The 24,902-nt window shown below is 38.3% G+C and overlaps 1 protein-coding gene and 1 pseudogene across 3 annotated transcripts in view; one reads left to right on the plus strand and one right to left on the minus strand.

Annotated features, from left to right (window-relative positions):
• Positions 1–24,902, plus strand: part of GPC6 (glypican 6) — a 970,157-nt gene that overhangs the window by 220,231 nt on the left and 725,024 nt on the right. For both annotated transcript variants that reach the window (XM_080917258.1, XM_080917257.1), the window contains exon 2: positions 22,315–22,473. In XM_080917258.1, the coding sequence (XP_080773384.1) occupies positions 22,315–22,473 (159 nt within the window). The remainder of the gene's footprint in view (positions 1–22,314; positions 22,474–24,902) is intronic.
• On the minus strand, positions 18,913–19,960 carry LOC308420978 (snurportin-1-like; annotated as a pseudogene). The gene has a single exon. The product of its transcript is annotated as a snurportin-1-like (transcript).

Raw genomic sequence — 24,902 nt, forward strand, 5'->3', positions numbered from 1 at the left:
GCCTGTTTTGTTATTCATTTTTGTTTTGCATAATAGTTATGACAGCTCCAGTTGGTTTCTGCTTCTGAGATGCCTGTGCAGATGTACTTTCTCAGATATCTATCACACAGACTTTTCTGTTGAATCAAATTGACTTTCATTTACTTGATGGTAATTTTAAGGCAGATTTTGTTACTATACTGGATTCGTTAGAATGGCATTTCTTTTCACTTGTGAAGTTTTATTTTTTTTCCATTTTAAACTATCTTAACATAATTTTTTTTTTTGGTTTGGAGAAGGGAAAACATACTTACTATTTTTGAGGTTATGAGGTTATTTTAAGTGGATCAATTTTAGAAGGAAATTAAATCTGTGCCTAAATGGTAGGTCATTTAAAGAAATTGACATTATCCAGATGTCAAATAATAATACTGTAGAAATATTTCTATATTCTTATGTTTTATATGTAAGAGAAGAAGTGTCTGTAAAATCAGGCCTGAAGTAAGGAACACTGAGTTACATTTTGTAAGACATACATGAAAATCAGATTCTTGAATTTAATCACAATTCCAAGTTGCTGCTTGAGTAACCTGACTACTTTAGATGTTCTTGCTTCATGTGTATTGGATTCTTAGCAGAACTGACTTAGCTGTTATCATATCCAAATCTAAGATTTGGTTGTAATCTACATTAAACTTTAGAAAACTTGATTTTCTAGGGTTCTAATAAGTTTTGCTCACTTCTTTTCTTCTCAGTGTAGTTCTACCAAGAGCGCTGGGATCAGAACTCAGGTCCTCTGGAAGAGCAGCCGGCACTTTTAGCCACTGACATCTTCCTACCCCAACTCTCTACTTCATAATCCAACTGATCCTTTTAGACTCTTCTCTCCTCAATGAACCACTATCCCCCAACCACATCCCCACCCCCAGTCTATAGATGGGCCTGGAATTCTTAATCTGTGGTTAGTTTTGACCTTCAAGCTTTTCACCACTGACAACCTTATGCAACCATAAAATGTAGGTTTTCAACAGAAATTTAGTAAAATTAAATTGTTGTGCATTTCTTTGTGAATCTATGGCCATTTTTCAATATATTTCTGGTAATGTTTGATTTTTCTATCAGGATTTTTTTTTTTGTCTACCTTGGTGACTGGTAATTACACAGTGTTGGATTTTGCAAGGCGACAGTTATTCTGCTGTGATTTTCTGAATTTTTAAAATATAAAGTAAAGATTCTGAAATAGAAGCCCAGTTATTTTTCTGCCACTTTGCTTGCCTCTGAAGGGAAGCAGAGAACACACAAACTGCACACATGGATGAGTGGTCCAGTGTCAGACTTCCCTGTTTAAACCTAGGTCCATGAAATCTTAATTTGTTTTCTTATCCCTGGATAAAGTCCTTGGTAATAAGGGCAAAGATTTGGTTTGATTGATGATTTTTCTAAATTCCAGATAACTGAAATCCTACCATGTCACAAAAACAGGGGCGGAACCCTTTGTTGAGAAGAAGAATGCTTCTCTTTCAAGTTAGGGACTATTGACTCAGTTTTCCTGTGAAGGTTTGTGAGTGCCTGGAGGGAATCAATAGCTGATGTGGGGGAAGCTTTAGCATACACAATGCACCATGGAATACAAGCCTAGAATAGAAGCCCAAGGGTTTGCAGTCTAGAAACCAGTTTTGCCAAAAGAAGGACTTCTAGTGGGACAAGAATGAGTAATAAATACAGGTTAGGACACACTCTTAAGACACAATCCTAATTAAATAATTCAGCCATCACTTGCTATAGAGTATTGAAGCAGGTCTCTATCCACTCAGAATGCCATTCATCTTACAAGACATTTCACATCTCAGGTAGATATGTGCAGAGGTGTTTAGAGCCTCTTGCAAATATGTCAAGTCTGCTTTTTATGAGGACATGTTAGAATTTATCTCATTATTTCTGCTTGCATTATAACTGGCAACATGGCTAAATTTTCATGAAGAATCAGCTACATTGATGTTTCTCATTTCTACTTGGTTGTTTTAAAAGCCAGAGTATACTTTGCCATCAAAAGGGCACTGGTCATTTTCAAATCTTCTGCGTCCCTGATGGTCAAGGCTCTTTACAAATTGATGCATGGTATTCTGTCTTACTGTGAAATAAAACTTTGGGGGTGTGCATTCTAAAAGTGACATAGCTCACAGATATAGATATAGGACTGAAGATACATGTCCTCCCAAAATTCCTGTGTGATTCTCACATCCCCACTGGACTGTCATTTAAAGAAGGTCCGTGGAAGTTACTTTGATCATAATAAATAAGCCTGTGTAAAGGTTCCTGGGAACAGACAAGTGATCCTTTCTTTCTTTCGGTCTTTTTCTTACAATCATCTGCAATCCAAAACGAGATGATTTCCAAGTACTGGTATTCTGATACCTCTCTTGTATTTCTTGACCTTCAGAATTTGAGAAATTTTGGTATCGTTGCTTAAACCACTCTATCTGGGTTATATGATTATGTTAATCCAAACTGAGTTGTTTCCCCCAACTGTTGAATAGTTCTTTAAAGTAACAATGCTTCTTATGAAAAAATAATTAATTGCAATTGGTATTTATTTAGCATGTACTTTTTGAGATGTGGTAAGTGTTTGATCCTATATTTAGTATTAGCTACAAAACAAAAGAAATTTACTTAAATGTTATGTACCTTAAGTTTCTTTGTGTTCAAATGAAGCCACTACTACTTATGCAAGAGTATTTTCTTTGTAACAGAATGACTGGTTATATGTAACTCACCTAGAATAATCCCCAGACAAAATAAGCACCCACAATATGTTTATCCTTATCTTTCTATTAAGTACTCACTAACGAGAGGTTGATGCTTCATGGGAAAAAGTGCAAGTCATATCAGAAAATGCACATCTTCATAAACTCCGGATGGAAACCATGAAGACTAACCATCTTAGAAAACCAAAGAACTCAACACCTAACAATGCTCAGAGATTAGCTCAAGTCATTTGTCAGGGAACTCCCAGCTTTGTAAACACCTTTTCATAAAAATCCATCCAAATAGCAGCCAGCAGGTTTATCATGAGAGAGGTAAAGTACCCTCCAGAACTCAGGCAGTGCAGAGGCCTGCTCTGTGAAAAATTCATCAGCAGCAAGTTTAAACTTTTAGAAGCCAGTGAGTCCTTTAGAGGAGTGCTCAGCTAGAGTAGCCAGAGGCTCCACATCAAAGGATTATCCACCCAGTCCTTAGGCTGGTGATCTTCCCACAAGTGTGGATTTTTCACATCATCTTCTTTTTCTCATGTCTCATTAGCAAACTTCAGTCTCATATATACTGTTGGATGCCAGAGCAGAGCTTACACTAGAAAGCTACTGGATTTTCTCTGCTCTTCAAATATGAGCTTGGAGTTAAAACATTTTAGAATAACTATGCCATGTTATATGCCTCCCACGATTACAATTATCAGGTTTCTTTAGCCAAGATATGGACACTGGTCATTGCAAACATCACATGTAAATTCTCCAGTGGGTCATCATAGGTCATAAATACCAATAAAATGTTTATCACTGATAACAGCAGGATCCTGTGTGGCAAAGTGATAGAATCAGTAACATTTATAAGAGCAAAGAGAAGGATCCTTCTGATATGCACACAAACAAGAACAAAATAAACCCTATTATTTTCCAAATCGCTGTTTTCTGTAACATTTTTCTATGAAAACATAAGTTTCATTTTGGTGACTAGAAAAAAAAACTAACTTCAACATTATTTTGCTGGATATTATTGTTTTTCAGTCACATTCAGACAAATGGGAAACTGAACACCCCTGTTTGTATTCCAAGGATTGGTACATTGTAGAGTTGGTATTAATCATGTTTAAAGAAGCACAAAGGCTTAAGTTTGAGGTGGTAGTACATGCTGTTCCCCACCCCAGTAGTCAGGAGGCAGAGAAAACTGGAACTTTGTTTGTTCGAAGCTAACCTGACTTACTGAGTTTCATGTCAGCTGTTACTACATGTGAGATTTTCACAAAACAAATAAACCAAGCATCTTTGATCATATTTTTAGTGAAAAAATGCAAAACAATAATCAAGGCTTAAGTATTTAATATTACAGTTATTTTCTGCATAATAATGCCTTAGATGAAGCAATAGAGAAACAGACTGAAATAGTTTAATTGCATGTAATTAAATTGGTTCTCTGTTTTGCTGTGAATTTTTAAATGAAAATGCATCATTGTGTATGACAACAGTAAGTGTTTAGTTTTATTTCATTGGGACCAAACAGTCTTGACAGGAACCCATTTTGTTTTAAAAAAGTATATCTGAGAATCTTTATGAAGGGTTCAGGTTAAAATTAAAAGAAAATTGTATGTTGTAGTCTATGTTATACAGTTTTCTTTGAGAAAAGCAAAAAAAAAAAAAACCCTGAAAATTAACTTTTTATAAGGATACTTCCTCAGGGTTTTTAAGAACCGAAATGTGTCTTATCAGCTAACATTGAAGAACTGTATTAAATTGAATTTTTTAATGATACAGCAGAACCGTCTTCTGCACGGCGTATTTGACACCTTAATTTTCTTGCCTATTCTAACATGGAAAGACTCAGCCCTTCATTCATCATGGATCATCCTGAACGTCAGTGTGTAAACTTATGATGAATGATTAAGACACACTGGGCCAACTGGGGAGGCTCTAGTTTTCATTTTCAAAAACCATAAAAAGCTTTGATTTGCAGCTGTTAGAAGGAAGTTAAAATATTATCAGAAACCTACCATCTTGCGGAGCACAGCTGATATATTACTGCTGACTGTGCGAAATTATAGCAACGTCCAATCCAGGAGCAGGCGGCCCATCTCCTGTGATTTGAGGAGCACTGGCTGACTACAAATTTGTCTTGCTGCACTGGGCTTATTTTTTTCCATTCTCATTTTACCATTAGCACGTGAGTAATAGATTCCATAGAATCACTGCCCGGTGACAAACTGATCTGCTAACAGGTCTCTATCTCAGATATATATAAATATATATATATATATATATATATATATATGTATGTATGTATGTATGTATGTATGTATGTATGTATGTATATATATAGCACATGCGTTAGGAACATTAGTAACCATGCATTTCATAGGTTATTTTTTTTGGGGGGGACATCCATATTATGACTAAGGAGTGGCATTTATAGTGATGGGACAAAGTTAGAAGTGTTATGAATTTGGCTTGTTTGTATTATTGTTCGCACGCTCACCGGTTTCTATGCTTACCATATCTGAACTCTCAGCTCCCCATCCTCACTGTGGTCTGATTGTGCAAAAATTTTCCCTTTCATACCCCAATTATCTTTAACTCCTCTGTTTTCCCAGGTTACTTTACTCCTAGTTTCATTTAGTACAAGCATCCATGAATTTCTGAGACTCTATGAAATCAAGGACACAGAAATGTGCACAAACCATATTTAGTTTCCTAATACCGGCCCGATTCACTTCCATTAAATCCATTTCCTCACAAAGAGCAACTCCATTATTCCTGTACTTGATAATTATTTCTACCCTGTGTGAATTCTATATTTTCCTTATGGACCTCTGTTTTTGGACATTTAGGTTGTCTCCCTAACCTTTGTTTTGTGGATGAGGTTATGACAGCATCCTTCTGTTTTTGGACATTTAGGTTGGCTCCCTAACCTTTGTATTGTGGATGAGGTTATGGCAGCATCCTTCTGCTCATGTCTCTGTTATGCTGACTTGGACCACTTTGGGTTAACACCCAAGGTTTGTATAGGAGATTATAAATACATTTCTAGGATTTGACGAATCACAACACTGGTTGTTCTAGAAGGCAGAGAGGTTCATATTCTCACCAACAGCACTCCTCTGTCCCTGCACTCACTGCTGTGTGATTTCTGAGTGGCTGGCATTTTGAGAGGATAAGGCAGGATCTCGGTGTTTTAGTCTGCATTGCTCCTATCGCTACTAAGTTTGGACGTTGCATTTTTACTGACCATTTGTATTTCAGTGTCTGTGCACTGCCTGTTCCTTTCCTTACTCTGTTTGCTGACTAAGTTGGTCACTTTCCTTGTTCTTCCATGTTTTGAACTTTTAGTTCTTACTGTTGACTTTTACAAGGATGTAAAGACTCTAGATACATAAAGCAGACAGTGTGTTAGGGTGTCAAGCTCCTGTCTACTTCTGTCTTGAAGTCTAATGGGCTGTACCTTGTACTTTCTTCCATAGAGTTTGAAGCTGCATGCACCAGTGTCTACATTGTCTTCAAAATTCTCACAACTTGATTGCCATGCTTCATGATTGTGAACATACATTAGATAAGCCAAAACATGAAATTGAAAGAAATTTAATGAAGTATTCCTCAGAAGGTTCAGCTCTTTGAAACCTACTCTCTACTGTAATGTAAAGCATCTCCTTAAATAGACTGTAGGAATTTGCCACTAAGATCGTCTTTTTGAGTCCTAAACTGGAATGATATATTTTCTTTATTCAGAAAAAAATAGGTTTTTTTAGAAGTCTAAGATTTAACCCCGGGGAAAGAATTTTTCAAAAGGGAAATGATACAAACCCTATAAGGAATGCTCCCAGACGTAGGAGGGCACTGTTTTCCCCAATCTTCTGGATATATCAATCATTTGTCTCAAGGAGGCAGCAGGGCTGATCTCCAGCAAGACCTTGGTTTCAGACCCATTGGCACTTACTTCCCATTTTCCTTGTGTTTTGTTGGCAACCATTCCTGCACACTGTTGGCCTCTCTCAGAGCCTGACAAACTACTGCTTTTACAGTTGTCACATCTGCTTTGGACTGCGCAGTATGCCCGCATTACTTCTGAAAGAAGGAGTCCCGTGGGTCTCCCTGGCTCTTAATACTGTGTGATCACTCTTGGAAAACATTAACAGATTGTGACAAATAGTAAGATAATACATCAAGCATATTTAAGCAAGGCTGTATTTAACGTATGACCCGAACTGGTCCCACACTACTACTGGATACCTCACCTAACTATGTGTTTGAAAATAATAATATGCATGAGGCCTGTTTGCATTCATCTATTAATAACAGGTATATACCAAATGCCGAGATGAAAACACATTTTATCACCTGGCAGGGTTTTGGCATAAACTTTCTGATATTCACATTTGGTCAGCCACAGTATATGCTCATCAAAAGACTAGGTTTTGCTTTGAAACAAATAAGTATCTGTTAATATCGTCTGGTCTGTTTTATTTCACTTTCCATGTATATTTGAAGTCAGGTTGTAAATATGCTGTAAGGAAGCAGAATGGTTGCTGATCTTCTCCAGTTGAAAACCCGCCTAGGGCCTCAGTTTTCTGATTCAATATGGCAACCCCTCTAGTCATTATCTATGAAGAGTTTTTTCATCTTTCACTTAGATATTTGAAAGTGATTAAAATGACATGTTTATAGACTCATAATTTTATGGTAACCTCTGCTGTTTCTACACCTAATCTCTTGCAGATAATATGACAGCACACATGGGTGTTGAGATGCCTTTATGGTCTTTCAAAGTCCTCTGAATATATACCCAAGACTTCAATAGTTGGGTCATATGGCAATTCTCTTTCTTTCCACTTATATTCTTCATACCGAGTTCTTAGAGCTATAGAAGTTTAGAAGTCTTGCTATTCTGACTAGGGTGAGAAGAAACCTGAATCCTGTTTGAACTTGCAAGTGCTAAGTAGGTGTAACACATAAAATATGAACATGTTTATTATTTATCCTTTTGATGGAAAGTTTATTAATTGGTAAAAATTGTATGCATTCATATCTTCAATGCATTAACTGCATATCTAAGTATACTTGGCATCTTCCCATTTAATTGCTCTACAGTGTGATTTAGGTATGAGGCTTCTTCACTGATTCTAGTTTGGAGGTCTATTTAAGGGTAAGAAGCATATTGACTATTCCATTGTTAGGATATTGGCACTTCCAGGGCAGGCCCTCCTTTACTATACATTTTATGACATTGGGATCACCAAGTGATGTACACAAATATTTGTAACCATCCCATTATATTAACAAATGATTCTTTGTGATTTTTTTCTATCTTTTGGGATGTAGGTATTTCCTAGTTTTTCATGTTTCTCCATTCTCCCTTTTGTCTTTTGTGTGTAACTCTTCCTGTTGAGTAGTTTTCACTTGGAGTTTTACTCCTAGTAATATTAACAGTTAAGCTAAGTAAAATGAACAGATTTTGTTTGAGAACAGACATAGTTTTTAAGATATCTATCTCCATCATTTGTGTCCTCAACACAGTTCAGAGAACCTGGCCTCAGGTCAATGATTGTGGAAAATGCTGTTGTTATTGTTTTTAAAACTGTAAGAATTAATAATTCAGCAGTGAACTGAGAGAATGGTGAAGGGAGAAAATGAGTAAATTATGAATGAGAATAAATGTACATGAGTTTACTGGAGTGATAAATAGCAGTAAAAATATTGAGGAAAGCTTGTGTAGAAAGGATAGCCACAACAGTATACATAAAGTACCAATGCACAAATAAAATAACAATATCAATGTAAGTGTAAAAATAAAAAGAAGTAATATGAAATAGAGTGCATTGCTACTGCAGAGGGTAGTTTTTATAGTTGGAATGCTGCTGTGGCTTTTCTGTACCCCTCAGGTGACTTTTGTTTCAGTCACTGTAGGTGTAGGGATGACTTCCAGTCATGGAGACACATTTAGTCCTACCATCCTGCACTCTGGTAAGTAAGTCATGGTGGAAATTTACTCAGCCTGATGTCCTATCAGTTATGAGTGTCTCACGGCTACATGGCAGTTCTTTGTCTACATGGACAGGACCTTCTATGGAGGATGTACACATTTATGTTTACTTTTGGCACTGGGAGAAATCTGTGCTGCCTCCTGTCAAAGATGTCAGTGTGTTCCACGGTCCAGCCCATGTTCTGGTGTAATTTTCTTAAGCACAGAGGCCAAGGTGCTCTGTGGAGACTATTGTCTTGGAGATCTGGTGTGCTCGACAGCCTGCTCTGCTCTTTCTCTCTCTCTCTCTCTCTCTCTCCTCTCTCTCTCTCTCTCTCTCTCTCTCTCTCTCTCTCTCTCTCTCTCTCTCTCTCTCTCTCTCTCTCTCTCTCTCTCTCTCTCTCTCTCTCTCTCTCTCGGTCTCTCCACTCTGTATCTAGCCTCTGGCTGTATCTTTTGCACCTATAGGATCTGCCAAGTACAAGCTCTTGCATACCTATGTTCTAAAGAAAAATCAACACGTTAGAAGCCTCTCCTGTCCAAGGTGTTGGTGCTTTCTTCTCATGAAAATATTACCACCATACCTGCCTTCCCCACACTTCTCAGCTCTGTCTCTCATAACAGATGAGTCTAACATTTGTATTACTACCCTGGTGCTTCACTGGTCATACAAATGAACTAACCATGTTACAGTCAAGTCTGTCGTGCACATGCTAGAAATATGAAGCAGTGTGGGAACATGGGGGGAGCCACTAGAAAGTCCCAGATTCCAGGGATGCTCAAGGTTCCTAGGACCCAACTAGGAGGACATTAGTTGAAATACTCAACGAAGAGGATTTAGAGCCTGTAGAGACCCTATCCAGTAGATAGGCGTGGCCCCCAGTTGAGGAATGGGGCTACCTACCCACCTCAAATTTTTAAACCCAGAACTGCTCTTGTCTAAAGTAAATGCATGAACAACCACAAAAAAGCAAGGACTCTAGGATAGGCCATCCAGAGATCATTCCACATACACCAAACCCCCACACTATTGCTAATACTAAAAAGTGCTTGCTGACAGGAGCCTGGTATAGATGTCCCCTGAGAGGCACCTGTCTAACACAGATGCAGAAACTCACATCCAAACATGGCACTGAGCCTGACGATTCCAATGGAAGAGGTAGAGGAAAGACTGAAGGAGCTGAAGTGGATTGTAACCTCATAGGAAGATCAAAAGTATCAACTAACAGAATTTTTCAGAGCTCTTTCAAGAACTAAAACACAACCAAAAAATATACATGGATGGGTCCATGGCACTAGCTACATGCAGCAGAGGATTGCATCAGTGGGAGGGGCGGCCCTCGGTCCTGTGGAGGATTGATACACCAGCACAGGGAGATGCTAGAACTGTGAGATAAGAGAGGGTGGGTGGAGGAGCACTCTCTTAGAGGTGAAGGAGTGGAGATATGGATTGGGAGGTTTATGGATGGGAAACTGGAAAGGGGGCTGATACTTGAAATGTAAATAAAATAACAGTAAAAGGACACTTTTCAATTTAAAATGTTTATGCCTTAGTTATTTTAAAGATCAAACCTGCTTAAAATTAGAAGCAAGGCAGAGCTTACCAGTAATAGTAGTTAGTAAGAATGGTGTCATATGATATCCTTCACCCACCAATGGCATAGCATGTTGTTTTTTCATAGGTAGCATAGATTCCTATATTTTGCTGTTGTAAAACCACTAAAGCTTTAACAAATAAGCACTTTATGTGCAGTTGTAAGATTAGCTAAAACGTGTCCATTTGTCTTTGGTGCCCTGTACCTTTTTAGTGATAGTGAAATCCTCATTGGGTCTTTGGCTCAAAGTGGAGATAAATTGTCCTTGCAGAATTAGTTTAGGATGAATTTTATGGAAGCTGCCAACCTGGCTAGAATCTACCATTCTTTGTAGCAGAAAAAAATCACCCTATGACATGGGGACCATGAAGAATGAAATTAATGTGGAGGCAGAAAAAGAAGAGAATTTATTTTCTTTCTCCATGGGGTGCATATACCCAAACTTGGCAAGCTCAGCCATTTTTAATGCAAGGTAAAGAAGTCAGCCCTTACCTTTAACACTTCCCCACAATGTCCTAGGAAAAGGATCGGAAACATATGCCTTCTTCTCATACAACAGCCAGCTGAATGTTCTTTCCGTAACATTTGTTTTCAAAACTCATGTATTTAAGAAAAAGAATAATATTGAGTGAAGTGTCTGGGGCAGCTTCTAGGACTGTGTCTAGAAAAATGGTGAGACTTTTTATCATATTCAAGAGTTCCCCTCACCTCTGTACTCTTGAAGACCACCATTTCTGGAAACTTGTCCAAGCAACTTCTAGTCATCTAGAATGGATGCTGATCTCAGTTTATTTTGGCACCAGTTTTGTTTTCTGCTTGCCTCCCCCAATGCTCTCTGCAGAAGAAAGCTTGAGGAATATTGACTTGGATATTTGTTAATGAGATTTCAACTGAACAGCTTGGCTGAATCTCCTAGAAAATGGATTATTGTATACATTACAAGTACATTTGCAAAGTATTACCAGCCAATATTGGTAGCAAAAAAAAACATAGATGAATGTATAGATATTGTGAAACAACAGCCAATGACTAGAACCAATAACTCACATCTCACTTGCACAACATCACAGCATAGTTAGCCTGATTCTCTTCCATGGTAGACATTTCTTACCGAACCTTTTATCCACTGCAATTGTGAAGTAGTTACTGTTCTTCATATGCTTCCCTGCCATGAATGGAACCTCCAAACTAAGTGAAAACACAACCTCTTCAACAATTTTAATCATCCTTCACCTTGTTCTCACATGAAAATTCTGTCCATGGTCTATCTACCATGGAACCTAAGTCTATTTGACTACCAACAAAAATATACTTAGGCAAAACAATATACTTCAAATTGTCTGGGGATGAACTATAATGGTATTTAAAAGAAAAATATATTTGTCATCTTTTTGCATTCTCAACCATTTAGCCTGTTTATAGCAATGCTAAATTTTGGAGGTAATTTTCTTATATAAGATATGTACAAGCTGTGATGTTTAAAGTGTTGTTATAGCATGCCTCTCTTTATTTGTACTAATAGCAGTATTCTTGGGGCTTTTTTGGTTTTTTATTGTGGTGGTCTTACATTAGAATTAACATTTCACCACACTTTTTGTTTCCTGGAACAGATATCTATTTATTAACATGAATATTATTTTAATGGGCTACTTTGAGATTTTTTAGACTGACAATGCCATTGTGGCATTGCATTCATTTTCTAATTATGTATATGGGTAGTAGCATTAGCAATGGGTATTTTATAAAGGATATAAATGGAGAACTCATATACATTTCTCATAAAAGATAGTTTGAGTGGCAGCATGTTTAAAAGTCACCATACACTCAGTCTGAAAAATAGAATTCCTGGAATCTACATTAGCATTACTGGCTTCCGCTGACTATGCCATGGTTTAACAATTGTATTTTTAATTGTTTTAAAGTGAACCTAATATTTTCATTGGATTTATATAATGTATGTCCATTACTTCCACTATTGTATTGATACATGGGATTTTGTCTATTTATTGACTCAAAATATATAAAATGTCATTGCGGTCTAGGTCCTGAGCTCGGCATTAGGAGCACAGTTGAGGAACAGAGTAGAGAACCAGACCTTTGGTAGATTCTGCTTCTTCTAAAGCATAGATGCATCAAGAATATCCCTTTGACTCAGTGTCCCTCAAGGACCATGTGCAGATACCATGGTTTAGTGGCTTTGTGATCCAGACTCTAGATCCTGGAAAATCAGAGGAACTTCTAAAGCGATGTCTAAGTGAGAATTACAGAGTGTGGAAAAGAGAAGATACAAAGGGAGGCTTGGGGTTTCTTGCATGGGAGAATATTGTTTTTCTATAAGGTCTAAAATAAACATAGCATTCTTGGGCTATTGGTGTTCTGTCCAGTAGAAAACTAGAGGACAAGGATAAGAGATGATTGGAAACAGAGGTATTTACATAGGTGACTTCAAGTGCTACTGCTTCAAAGTGAATATCTAGTAGGTTAATTGAGTGACTAAAGAATTTGGATATGTTGTGGATATATATATATATATATATATATATATATATATATATATATATATATATATATCGTATATTTCCTAACTGATGGGTTGGATATGTTGTGGATTTATAAGTATATAGTATAGTAAACTTACAGAATTATGGATTTGAATATATTGTAGAAGTTTCCTAATCTTCACAGAAGCAATCAGTATTGGCTTTAATTTTGTTTGGTTATATTTTGAAAACAGTTCTTTAAACTTAGAGAGTGTTTTCAGGAACTAGGGTAGAATTAGTAAATACTTATCCCCAGATAAACATGCAGGCATCCTAGGGATGGAAACTCAGACACCCAGATCATAGAAGTTCTACAAGGACCTTAACTTGAATATAATTGTTCTATTGAATTATTCTTTGCATATGGCTTGCCTTAATGTATCCTCATATGTTTTCTCTTCTCTTGAGTCAGAAACATTATATAGGAATTTAAACCTTCGAAAGCAAATCTTGCCATTACCAGGAGAAATGGGTTGATCTTGACCTACTAAACTTAATTTTTCTGAAACAGGAGTTCTCCCCTCCCCCAAATATAATGTCATTGCACTTTATCCATTACATTAAACAAACAAGGCCATGACCTAAGACCATTTGCAGTAATGTCTAACAACCAATCTACTGAATTAAGAGTTCTTGTAATTTAAATCATATCCACTCATTCAGTATATTTGGTATTACAGGGTGACTTCCTGCAGAGCTGCATACAGTTTTCAGCCAATATAGCTATCAATTCTCCTTTCTGCAGGGGCAACAAACTTCCCCCAGAACAACAACAAAAACTGATCAAAGTAAAAGAGTCAGAAGGGGAAATAAAAGCCAAGAGACTGTCACTAATATAGTTCTATTAAGATCACTTAAGATTTTTGAACATTCATGTTGATTTTTAAATCTTCTCCTTTAGTACATTCTCTAGCTGATACATTCATTTCCCTTCAACTATGTGGACTGCAGTTTCAAGAGTGTCCTCTCTTTTCTTCCATGTTTGAAAAATGATGACCAAGTTTTAATCACACAAATGTATTAATGGCAATGCTTGACTCTAAAGTCACCTCCGGACTGGGGGATATTTTAAGGCCCCTAATTGAAAAAGATATGTGAATTTATTATGGCATCTGACGCGGTGCCATTTTAAAGATAAAGGTGCCTGTACACAAGTTTCTGAAAGCCACCTCTTGCCCTTTATTAATCGCTGAAGGAATGCCCAGAAATGAGGGCTGTCTGCTTTATGGAGGTCTCCAATCAGTCATGTCTGAAATAGAGACTTATGCTATTTACCTGTGGGCATCTATCTCAATGAATTGTGGGAATTAAAGCAATTATTATAAATTAACGACTCTATGAGTTGTAGAAGGTTGGATATTATGGAGTTTCGTTGTCATAGAGGTAGACAATTAGTGAAATATACACTTGGAGACTGCACTATAGATCTTGTGACATTTCCAGCCAGTCTGCCTTTTATGGTTTTCCTCTGTATGGTACCATCAGTGTGGCAGTCACGGTTTTACAGATGCCCACTGAAACTGCAGTATTTTATGGAGAAGGGAATCATTTTTCATAAAAGCTTACATGCAGTTCAGTTTGATTGGGTTCTTAATCACTCTCACCTAGACTTGGCCCCTGCACTGAATCAGTCTGTGAACTAGTTTACAGCTCTCGAGCTTTGAACAGTAAATCCTAACTTTTCAAGTGAGCTGTCATATAATTTAGTAGGAATGCTGATCTGCTGTTATCAAGGTCAAAACCAAGCACTTTGTAAATTGGTTTATTGTCTATCGCCACAGGATCACCCAATTCAATTGTAGAAATGGCGAACTTTGAGTAAGCAAAGATGAGAGCCGGATTACTGCGGCAATAAACTTGAAATTGATCATCATCTGTGGGTGAATTTGTAGGAGGCAGTTGGTTTGATGGATGCAATATGGGTCACAGAAAGCAAAAGAAATAAGTCAGCATGTTGGTCAGTGGAGCTGCAGAAGGTTATGGGAGCTGTTGAGTTATGGTTCGCCTGAGTTTGGCAAGGGGTTTTGGAGAAGCTTAACTAGATCTTGCCACTTTGGTCAATAAAGATGAAACCTAGGAAAAGGATCAAAGTCAGAGAAGGTGCCGTTCATGAAATAGAATTAATATCATCTTTGCACACTGGAATATATAGATTTGGGAAGTCCCTAAGGTATGGGAACCAGGTATCTAAGGGTGTCTGGAATTTGCTAATGAATGCTACTCAAAATTCCTGTTTGGGATGAGTTACTGGTTCCTCTTTTGACTAATGAGAGTATTCATTTTTGAAATACATGTGAAAATAAGTAACCTGTATAAATTCTTTTTAGGAAGCAGGGAAATGTCTTAGCATAATTCCATGTATAATGTTAATATGGATGATAGAGGTGTAGCTAAAGACCATTAAACACATCTGAGCAAACCCTGGCGGTTGATGACCCCATTGGAAATAGTTATTCTATGGGGATTCGTGTAATTTCAAAATTACCCTGGAATGTGTCTTAACTTTTAGATTAAACCCAACAAAATAAAACTGTGGAGATAATGGGTAATAATAAATAACACAATACTGACTTTTCTTCCATTCCCACTGATGTCACTGTTGATTGACCCTGAAAGAACAAAACAGAACTTTCATGTTCCTAGGACATGGGTTAAGTTTATCATAATTCTGGACAGTTGGAGTGAGCGCCATTGCAGGAAACTGAGAGATGACGTGTATTGTGTATTATGCTGGATCCCCAACACTCTTGGTGAGAGAGTCCTCTTTTTATGTATGTCAGCACTTCACATATGTGAACATACATGCATTGAGGGACTGTACTGTATGAAATGAGACCCAAGTTGTCAAATTCACAATCTGCAAGACAACATCCTGGAGACTGTGGCAAGAGCTGAGGCTGTAATTTGGAGGATATTTTTTTTTCATCAATGACACCTCAGTTTTTACCATTGCTTAAGACTCTTGCATGATTATTCATAATGATTTTTTTGAAAACCAGCTGCTTACAGATGTTAACTGTACCCTTAAAAGGCCTTTTTCTTACCTCCTCACTCCTCCTTTGAGTTGCCAAGTGCCATAGCTCCTGGCACAGGCATAACTTTTCCTCTATCACATAATCTGTCTATACCATGCGAAGTCAGAGAAACATAAAACATTTTATTTATTTTTTCAGTCTGAAGACAGTGTGAACACTTGCGTGAGTTTAGCAGCCAGGAAAATGACAGTACATTGGGGAATATTTTTATTTAATCATTACTTGTCATCAGCTATACATGTGAACACAGAAGCTCTGGAGTCTAGAATGAAGCTGGACACCCTCGTGCTCATGCTAGCTCTAATTTCTTCTCCCTGTGACTGATCTGAATTGTGAGGTGGACCACTGGTGTGCAAGGATTCAGTGGTGTAGAAAGGATTTAAAATACCTGAATCTGAAAAGACAATCTGCCTCTGACAATCGCTCTTACGCTCTTACCTACAGACGTCCATATCCCCTTGTAAATTTGAATTGTCTCATTGCACCATTGTTGGTTTTCTACCGTGCACCAGCAGACATTTTATAGGTTACTGTTCAGCTCCCCTACCTGCTTCAGGGAAACAGGGTAGGGGAGGCTACACTGACCAGTTTACTAGCAATGTAAAAGCTCCATAGAAACTAAATAAAATGTCACAACAGGAAGGATGTCTGTCTGTCCGGCTGACTCTAAGCACTGCTCTCTTTATGTCTTTTTCTTGTCCACTCTGAGCATAATTTCTTCTTTCGTCATTGTTGGCTCAATACCCTAAGAGTCTGATACAGAAAAATCAGGGTGCCATACAGACAATAGGTGTATCTCCCAGGGTAGTATGTTGGAAATTTCCATTGTGTAATTTGGGAATCAAATTAAACAATCAACTTCTTGATTTCATTTTAAGAGTACTTTGTTTTGTATATGTCTTAGTGAAATGGATAGAAACACATGAACCAGCATTTTGGGTATCTTCTCCAAAATTGACCATAGAACCAGTCACAAAACCAGCTACAAGAAGATCCTATCAGATCCCCATGGACTAAGGCTAGACTTCAATAACAACGAAAACAACAGAAAGCCCACATACTTATGGAAGCTACTCATTGATAACTTGGTCAGAGAAGAAATAAAGAAATTACAGACTTTCTGGAATTCAATGAAAATGATGACACAGCATACCCAAACTCTTGGGACACAATGGAAGCAGTGCTAAGAGGAAAATTCATAGCACTGGGTGCCCTCTTAAAGAAATCAAAGAGAGCATACACTAGCAATTTAACAGCAGACCTGTCAGCCGTGGAACACAAAGACACAAAGTCACCGAAGAGAACTAGATGGCAGGAGAAATCTGACATCAAAGGGTGACAGGCATGAATGATATAAATAAGACCCTCAAACGCAGAATTAGTTTATTTTTTTATACCAGCTTGAATATTTATTATGCTCGTTTATGTTCTTAATCCATCAATGACTTTAAATATATGGAAGCAGCATTTAGAGTAGGAAACTTTTCAGAGAGTACTCATGGGAATGTTGGGAAATTTAAATAAAGTATAGTGGAACCAGTCATTTTTTTAATCTGTCGCCTCCTTCTGCTAGGGACACAAGGTTGTTGTATATAGAATTTTAGAAGACTTTTATCAGTCCAGATATGTTAACTTCAAAGCAAACCCTCTCCTATATGGGAAACTGTAGCTTAGATTTACCCTTATCTAGAATAGCTTGCATCCCTTCATGTTTTACCTTAGATGACAGAGTCTGAACATGGACAAATCCAGGGCAATTACTACCCTTTTGTCAGACTACACTTGGGAGTTTAAGAATTGAAGCACTTTGTAGCATCGCACCATGTTTAAATAATCTACTTTCTGATCTCATGCCTACCACCTAGAGACAATATGGATGGTAATCTTTCTCAGGGTTCTCAATGCCTAGGAAATCTAAAATTGTGGTGGCCTGGAGCCTGAGACATCACTCCTTCCTGGCATATCACCTGTGTTTCTTGTTAGAGATTCACATTCTGAGGTCCCTGGTTGTCACCTGTGAGTTCACTGAGTTTGTGGTGGCAGACCTGCAGGGGCTAGCTCACTTGACTAATGAGGCCCTGCTGTCTGCTGGCCTTAACCACCCTGCCAGTCACCAAGTCTAATTTTGGCAGATTTCAGACCTAGGGCCATGTTTGGAGGCAGTGGGATTTGCCAGGATCAAATTTCTGCTGTCACCACAGCATCTTGGCGTGGAATTGAGTATCCGAGGTGGCTCTGGGGAAAAGATATTGTAAAAATTGACATAATTGAATGGGACACATACAGGAGGAACAGTCTCATCCTTTAAGGATAATTTAAGATCTAACTGTATGCCCTTGAGTTCATTTGAGGCATTCCTTTGGAGATTCCTTCTTCTATATCTAAATATTAGCTTGCTTACTTAACAAAATTTCAAGAATCCCCCCCCCCTGAAAATTCAAGAATTTGCTGGCATACACTCTTACAAGATGTGCCAGCTCCTGCCAGAACTCTCATCTGTGCTAGTGTTTGATCTTGGAGCAGAGAATTTTTGTAGTCATCGTTACATGCAATTTTTCAATGAAGGAATTTATATACTTACATATAAAGTTTTACATGTGCATTCTCTTCATTTGTGGCTGATTTTCATTATGAAGAGCACACCCTGATGTGTGAAGCTACTCTCTGATTGGGTTAAATGTTAATATCTAACGGTATATCAGATATGTGATGGAGAATTTAAGGTAATTTGATAAAGAAATATGATTAAGGAATGCTCAAAAACCATCAGTTTTCCTTATAATATTTTTGGGTTGTTTTGCTTTGTTTCTTAAGAATCACGTATATTTACACTATGGATATATTTCACACAGCAAGAGATATTCATACCTACTTGAATTTCAACTCCATCCGAAAGAGACCCACCCCCAACAGTCTGAGCCAACATTCTCGACAGGGGCAAACTGTTTTTGGCAGCATAGATGTGGAAAGTTTTCTCTGAAATAAGGTCACCTATGGCTATCATCACTGTCCCCTGCCCCAGTCTTTTGTGGATTGTCCAGTTCAGTTGTCCATGAGGCTCTCAGAGCTGTGGGGAGGACTCCTCAACTTGGGAGTGGACAGGTGCTCCAGCTCTTAGAGCCCATTCTCAGATGCCTTGTGTGTGAGCTTCTCCTCTGTGTCCTCCTGGCTCCTCTTGTGCTCAGTAATCTGTTAGAGCTGGTGCCCAGCATATTCTGGCTTCAGTGAGTGGATCAGCTGGAACATCTTCCACCATGTAGGGGGGAAGCCAGCTCACCAAAGGGGTACTCACACAGCTATAGTGTGTCTGTTTATGGTCCATCTAACATGTTTCCATTTTTCAAAAGAAGATCTATAGATAGCACCTTACACAGGCTCTTATGGGTACACAGGAAATTCTTTAACACCACAAACTTAAAAGGATTATTCTTGGTTTTCTCTCTAAGTTTTTCTTCTTCTTATAACTTTGCATGCATCCAGTAGAATGGGGATCAGTCTTACAGTCATAAAAAGGATATCCTTGCCAGCACATCACATTCAAAACATAGTACATCTGGTTCACCTCACTGTGAATGTAATCCAGAATGGCGTAGTCTTTGGCTGTTGTTGAATTTTATCCCATTGCCTCCTGGCAGAAGGGAAGAAAACCTATTGATAGAGTGTAGGCACTGGTTGAACCCCTGGAGGCCACAATAAGGGCTCTTTTCCCAACAGGGCACACAACCAAAATCCATCCTTGCCCCAAATCTGAAGGGATGTCAATTAACCACTTAGAAAGCATCAACTGGTTAACCTAGTGTTTTGGTAACTTCTTGCCAGGGTCCAAATCCATCTCCTCTTCATCTTTCTTGTTCTCCTCTTCCCCATGCTCCACCCCTGTGCAGTCATCTTCGCCTAGTCTTCTGGCATGGTTCACATAATCCAGCCTCTTGGATTTCTCCAGTTCTAGCATCTGGTGCCAATGTGCACTCTGCTCCAAGGAGCTGTACTTGGACTTGTACTGGGACAGGCAAGGGTGTAGGGCAGCTGCGCTGTTCAGTTCTTAGGACACAGAAAAGCTACTAGTTAGGGCTTGGCTCAGTTCTTCCATCTTCCTGCACCAAGGTGCCATCTTTATAACATTTAACTTTGAAATTACTTCTATTATACTAAATACTCCTCAGTGCTCAAATTAAAAGTTTCCATATCATGGGTTAGATCTAGTTTCTTTATGGTGAAATAGCTTTGAGCATGACTCCAGGGAGTTAAGGGAGTTTAATTCTGTTGTTCCAGCCTGTACAATCTCTATTGTAACTGCATTTTGTTGGTGGCATTTTATCTATTGGCACTTGAATTTGAATTTCATAAGGCTTCATTATAACACCCAATATTGTTTGTTGATATTTTCTTAGCTATACTGGCCAGTTATGCCAAAGCAGAGGTTGGAATTGGTTTTAGCATAGAGGCCATGAAGAGATAAATGTCATGGGTGGCTTCCCAACTATGATCTCAGAGCAAAGCAAGTTTCCCTGAGGTCCTCACATTTATCCATGTCTGCATGTGTGTGAGCCTGCATCCCATGTACTTGTGCCCTCCTGTGTGCTTACATCTGTTGCTCTCTGTAAGTGAGAGCTTTCCTTGCTTCCTCATTGAAGAATTAGGTGGCTTGTCGAGACAGGGATATGTCTCAAAGGTCTACTCCTTTATTTTGATTGGCTCCTCGCCAGGAAGACACCTAGAAGCAGTGACAAACATGAGAGAAAATGTGATATTCCAGGGGAACAAACAGGGGAGTGATAGGCCTTCCCTGATAGCACAGCAACTTTGTTGTCTAAGCTCAGATGACTTAACTGGAGTGGCTGTGTCTGGCCTCCTTCTTTTATGTTCTCAGAGCAATCATGTTGGAGCCTGGAGTTCTGTGAGGTGGTTTGGAGACAATAGGAGAGTGGCAGCACTCGAGTGGCTTCTGAAGACCATGGATGGTTACTTTTGCTTATTATCTGACCCAGTCTCTACCTCCAGCCCCTAACAGAGCTGCTACTTTTTCAGGAACAGCTTCAAAGTGTATATTTAAAAATTTAAAACATATAGAAAACCTAACAGTGATGTGACCCAATGTATCTCTTTCTAACAAATTCTAGCTTCTCTTAGGGAGCTATGAACCTGACTTGGATACTTCTTATTCTCAAGAGTGATGGTTTACTGCGCCCCCCTTTTTGGTTATTAAATTTTGTGCAGTTTCAACAGTTTCTTACACCCTGAGAAGTCACATAAATTCTACTCTTAATATGTAAACTTGGTCTGAAAGTCTCTTTCTTAGTCTTATCGGGACTCAGTGTCCCAGGGTATGGTGATGCTGAAAGGGGCTTCCTATCGTCTGAGGAGAAAGAGAGGGGACAATGAAGAGAGAGAATTTGTGCATGTGGAAATGGGAGGAGAGACAGTAAATAAATAAATACCTCACTAAATATTTTAAAATATGTAAGCTTGAGAAATTGTGCCAGTGCAGTCATATTTCATAAGTGTCAAATTGCTAGTGGGAGTGTGAGACACTCTACATTTCACACTGTCCTGAAAGAAACTTTTATTTATTCTGTTATCATTACATCTAAGTTTAATTGCCATAACAGCAAATACTAATTCCATCTGCTTTCGGTGGCCTAGTCTGACTTTCATACCTGGGTGCGAATTTTGGTTTTACCTCAGGATGTTGAGTTCCTTTTCCTTCTTTCTCCTATACTTTGTGATATAACCATTTCTGATAAGCTATAGCATTCATGTCAAAGCAATGTCAAAAACATGGCCCAGCATCAAGCTGGCACATTGAGCAGAAGGTTCTCTCCCTTTAATCATAGGTCTTAGCATGATCCGAGGATCAGTTAAACCTATCAGTGGCTGTTCCCTCCCAGAACAGATTCTTTCTGACAAGAAATGCCAACAGAAAGATGTATGCCACAGGAGATCACCATTAGCATCATTCTCCTCCTCACTTCTGTACCCCACAGACAGCCAGGCAAGAGCACACAAGTGTTTCTAGCACCATCTCTTGCCCCTGCTGTCTAACAGATTGTGGTGATGAGACTCAGAGACTTTCACCTCCTTGACATTTCCAAAGACAGAGGCACACTTAGGACTCTCTGATAACTCCTGTCACCAGTGTCATTTGGTACATTTTGAATAAAAGCAAGAAGAACATAAAATCACGAAAAACCAAACAGGTGTTTTGAGAGTTTCCACACACCTGCAGTTAGGTATGCGGTGAGGAGGGAGAGCAAATATTAGGTTCGACTTAAGTCTCACGAGTCTTGGGGCTGGTAAACACACAGATGCTGGCCTCCAGATTGTGTCCAGACAGATGTCTGGGGAGGAGAGGGAACAGGTGCCCCTAGGATTAGAGTCCAATCTCCCAAATCTACCTAAAGTCCTTGACATTTAGTCGTGACGTCTCCTCTCTTCTCACTGCAGGAGAGCACTTACGCATCTGCCCTCAGGAATACACGTGCTGCACCACAGAAATGGAAGACAAGTTAAGCCAACAGAGTAAGCTGGAGTTCGAAAACCTGGTTGAAGAAACAAGCCATTTTGTGAGGACCACGTTTGTGTCGAGGCACAAGAAATTTGATGGTAGGCAAAGCTCAGTTCCCTTCACTGTGATGGTTTCCTGGGATATTTTGCTCTAATGGGAAAAGCATTTTTAAGAGAGGTTTTCATTCCTTCTCAAATGTGTCCTGAGTGAACAAAGCTGTTTTGTGTTTGTCTTCTGCCTATGAGCTTTCTCAGCAAAATGAAGGTCACTATTTCGTTCTTTGTGTGATTCTGGTATGAGTTGTTTTTTTTTTTTTTTTTTTTTTTTTTTGGTTTTGTTTTGTTTTGTTTTGCCTTTAACTTATCTTTTATTTTTCTATTGGGAAGTTTCCTTTACAATGGCTTGTCACTTGTACGTATTTGCACTGTTGTATCCTTTTTAAAGACAGACTCATGGAAATGGCCATGCCAGGGTCCCCTTTGTCTTAGTGTGTCCCATGCACTGGTGTGGCACACTCTGTGCTGCAGGCAGTGGGGTGCACATCATAAAGCTAATTGATCCTCTTTCCTTTCAAGATCATAAGCAGATTCATTTTCATATTTTAAGAAATATATTTTTGTGTTCGAAGCACAAAGAGGAAGGATAGTTGTGGGTATGATTCCCTCTTGAATTTGTAATCAGAAACTCAAAAAATACTCCAATCTAGTCTAAGTTGAGGGTATGTTTAGGGATGGGGTGGCAAAGAAATGTGTGCATTATGCTATGATTCCTTGTGAAATAAACTTGCAACTTTCCTAAGGCTTCCTCATTCCTGTTAGGCATGTCCAAGGTCAGCAGGGGGCTATTAGTTCACTCCACCCTACTTAATGAGGGCACCACAGATCTAGTTAGAAAATCATGTACTTTTTTTCTCTATAGTAGGTGAAGCCATTTATTCTATGGCTGCTTTCCACAATTTTTGTGACGCCATTGACTTTGAAATTGCTTCTCTGAGTTAGAAAACAGTGGCTTCATGGATGTTGTGACTATTTCCCATACTGGTGATGCTTTGTCTTCTCTGCAAAAGTGTTCCAGCACCATCCTAGTCTTCATTCTTGCCTTATGTGTAACATTATCTTGTCATAGATGTGGACACAACTCCTTATTTAAGTGTGATGCTATGAATGTTTTCACTTTAATGCAACAAGGGAGTACCGGCCCTTGGTTGACATAGTTGGTGACGAATTCTTTAGCAATGCTTTCTTCTTGCAGTTCTGTCGTAAGAGCGTAGCTAAGGTATTTTCATGACAATATGTCAATTTCATGAGACTTTTGAATGAAACATAAATGTGATTTTCTACATGTGTTCTTCCATAGCCTAGTCTCAAAAATGTTATATATGTATGATAATTACAGAGATAATTTCTATCTTTTCTTCACTCTGATTCTGTTATATGATTATATGATCTATGTTATTAGACCATAAAGGTGATGTGGCTTATAAACCTTGAATCATGAATGATGAGATATTCAGAGGCACTTTGGGCATAGTATAATATAGACATGTAGCTGTACCTCTGAGCTATATCTTAGGCCTTTACCACTACTCCCTCTTTCTTTTCCTTTTCTCTCCTTCCCTCCCACCCCCCATTTTCCTCTCCCCTTTCTCCTTTTTTCTCTTTTCTTTTCTTTTTCTTTTTCTTATTTTGGAAAATTCACTCCCATGAAGCATTTCCTGGTGACTATAAAAGGCTGCAACCACAGAAGAACTATCTTACTAGAATCAGCTGTGGAATGTAACCTTATGGGTTTTACTTGCTTGTGTAGGAATCAACATTGCTATGTTTTAGAGATTTTTAACTTAGCGAGTTTGTTTGCATTATTACTGAAGTCTGGGATCTAAACAGCCCATTGACATTTCCAACCATAGTCTGCTTTCTCAGAGGCCCTTCCTTTACCTTTATAGTGTACATAACTTTGCCAGCTACATTTCTTAATATGAAAGAAGCAACTAATTTAAATCTGAGAACACTGATTCATATCCTTGCTAATAATCACAATAAGTTGAGGTGCATGTGGTATATCTGATCTAATTCTTAGTATATATATAATATAGAGGCTAACATTAATCCAACTGTAAATTAGTCTCTAATTCTAATATTTTTCATATTTTATTAGGAATTCCTTGTTTCAGTTTTGCCCCCACCCCCAATCTGACAGTGGTGATTCTATAGAATGTTGAAACCATATTAACCTCATACTTGTATGGCTTTATGTATATTTTCCACCATTTTTAGTTAATATTCTGAGTAATATTTAAAAGATATATTGTATACAATTCTAAATAGTTATTACATAATGGGAATATATGAATATATTTGAATTCTTCCACAACTCTCCAAAGCATCAAGTTCTGCTAATACTCCAATACTTGGGAGACAGGAATTGAGAAGATGTATGATGGAGAGATAATTTTATTTTGGAATGACAATCACTTCAAAGCTCCTTTAGAAAAAGGCTGAGCTGTTCTCAACATACATTGTCAGCC

This window comes from Micromys minutus, assembly GCF_963924665.1.
Source record: "Micromys minutus genome assembly, chromosome: 5".
Classification (NCBI taxonomy): Eukaryota; Metazoa; Chordata; class Mammalia; order Rodentia; family Muridae; genus Micromys; species Micromys minutus.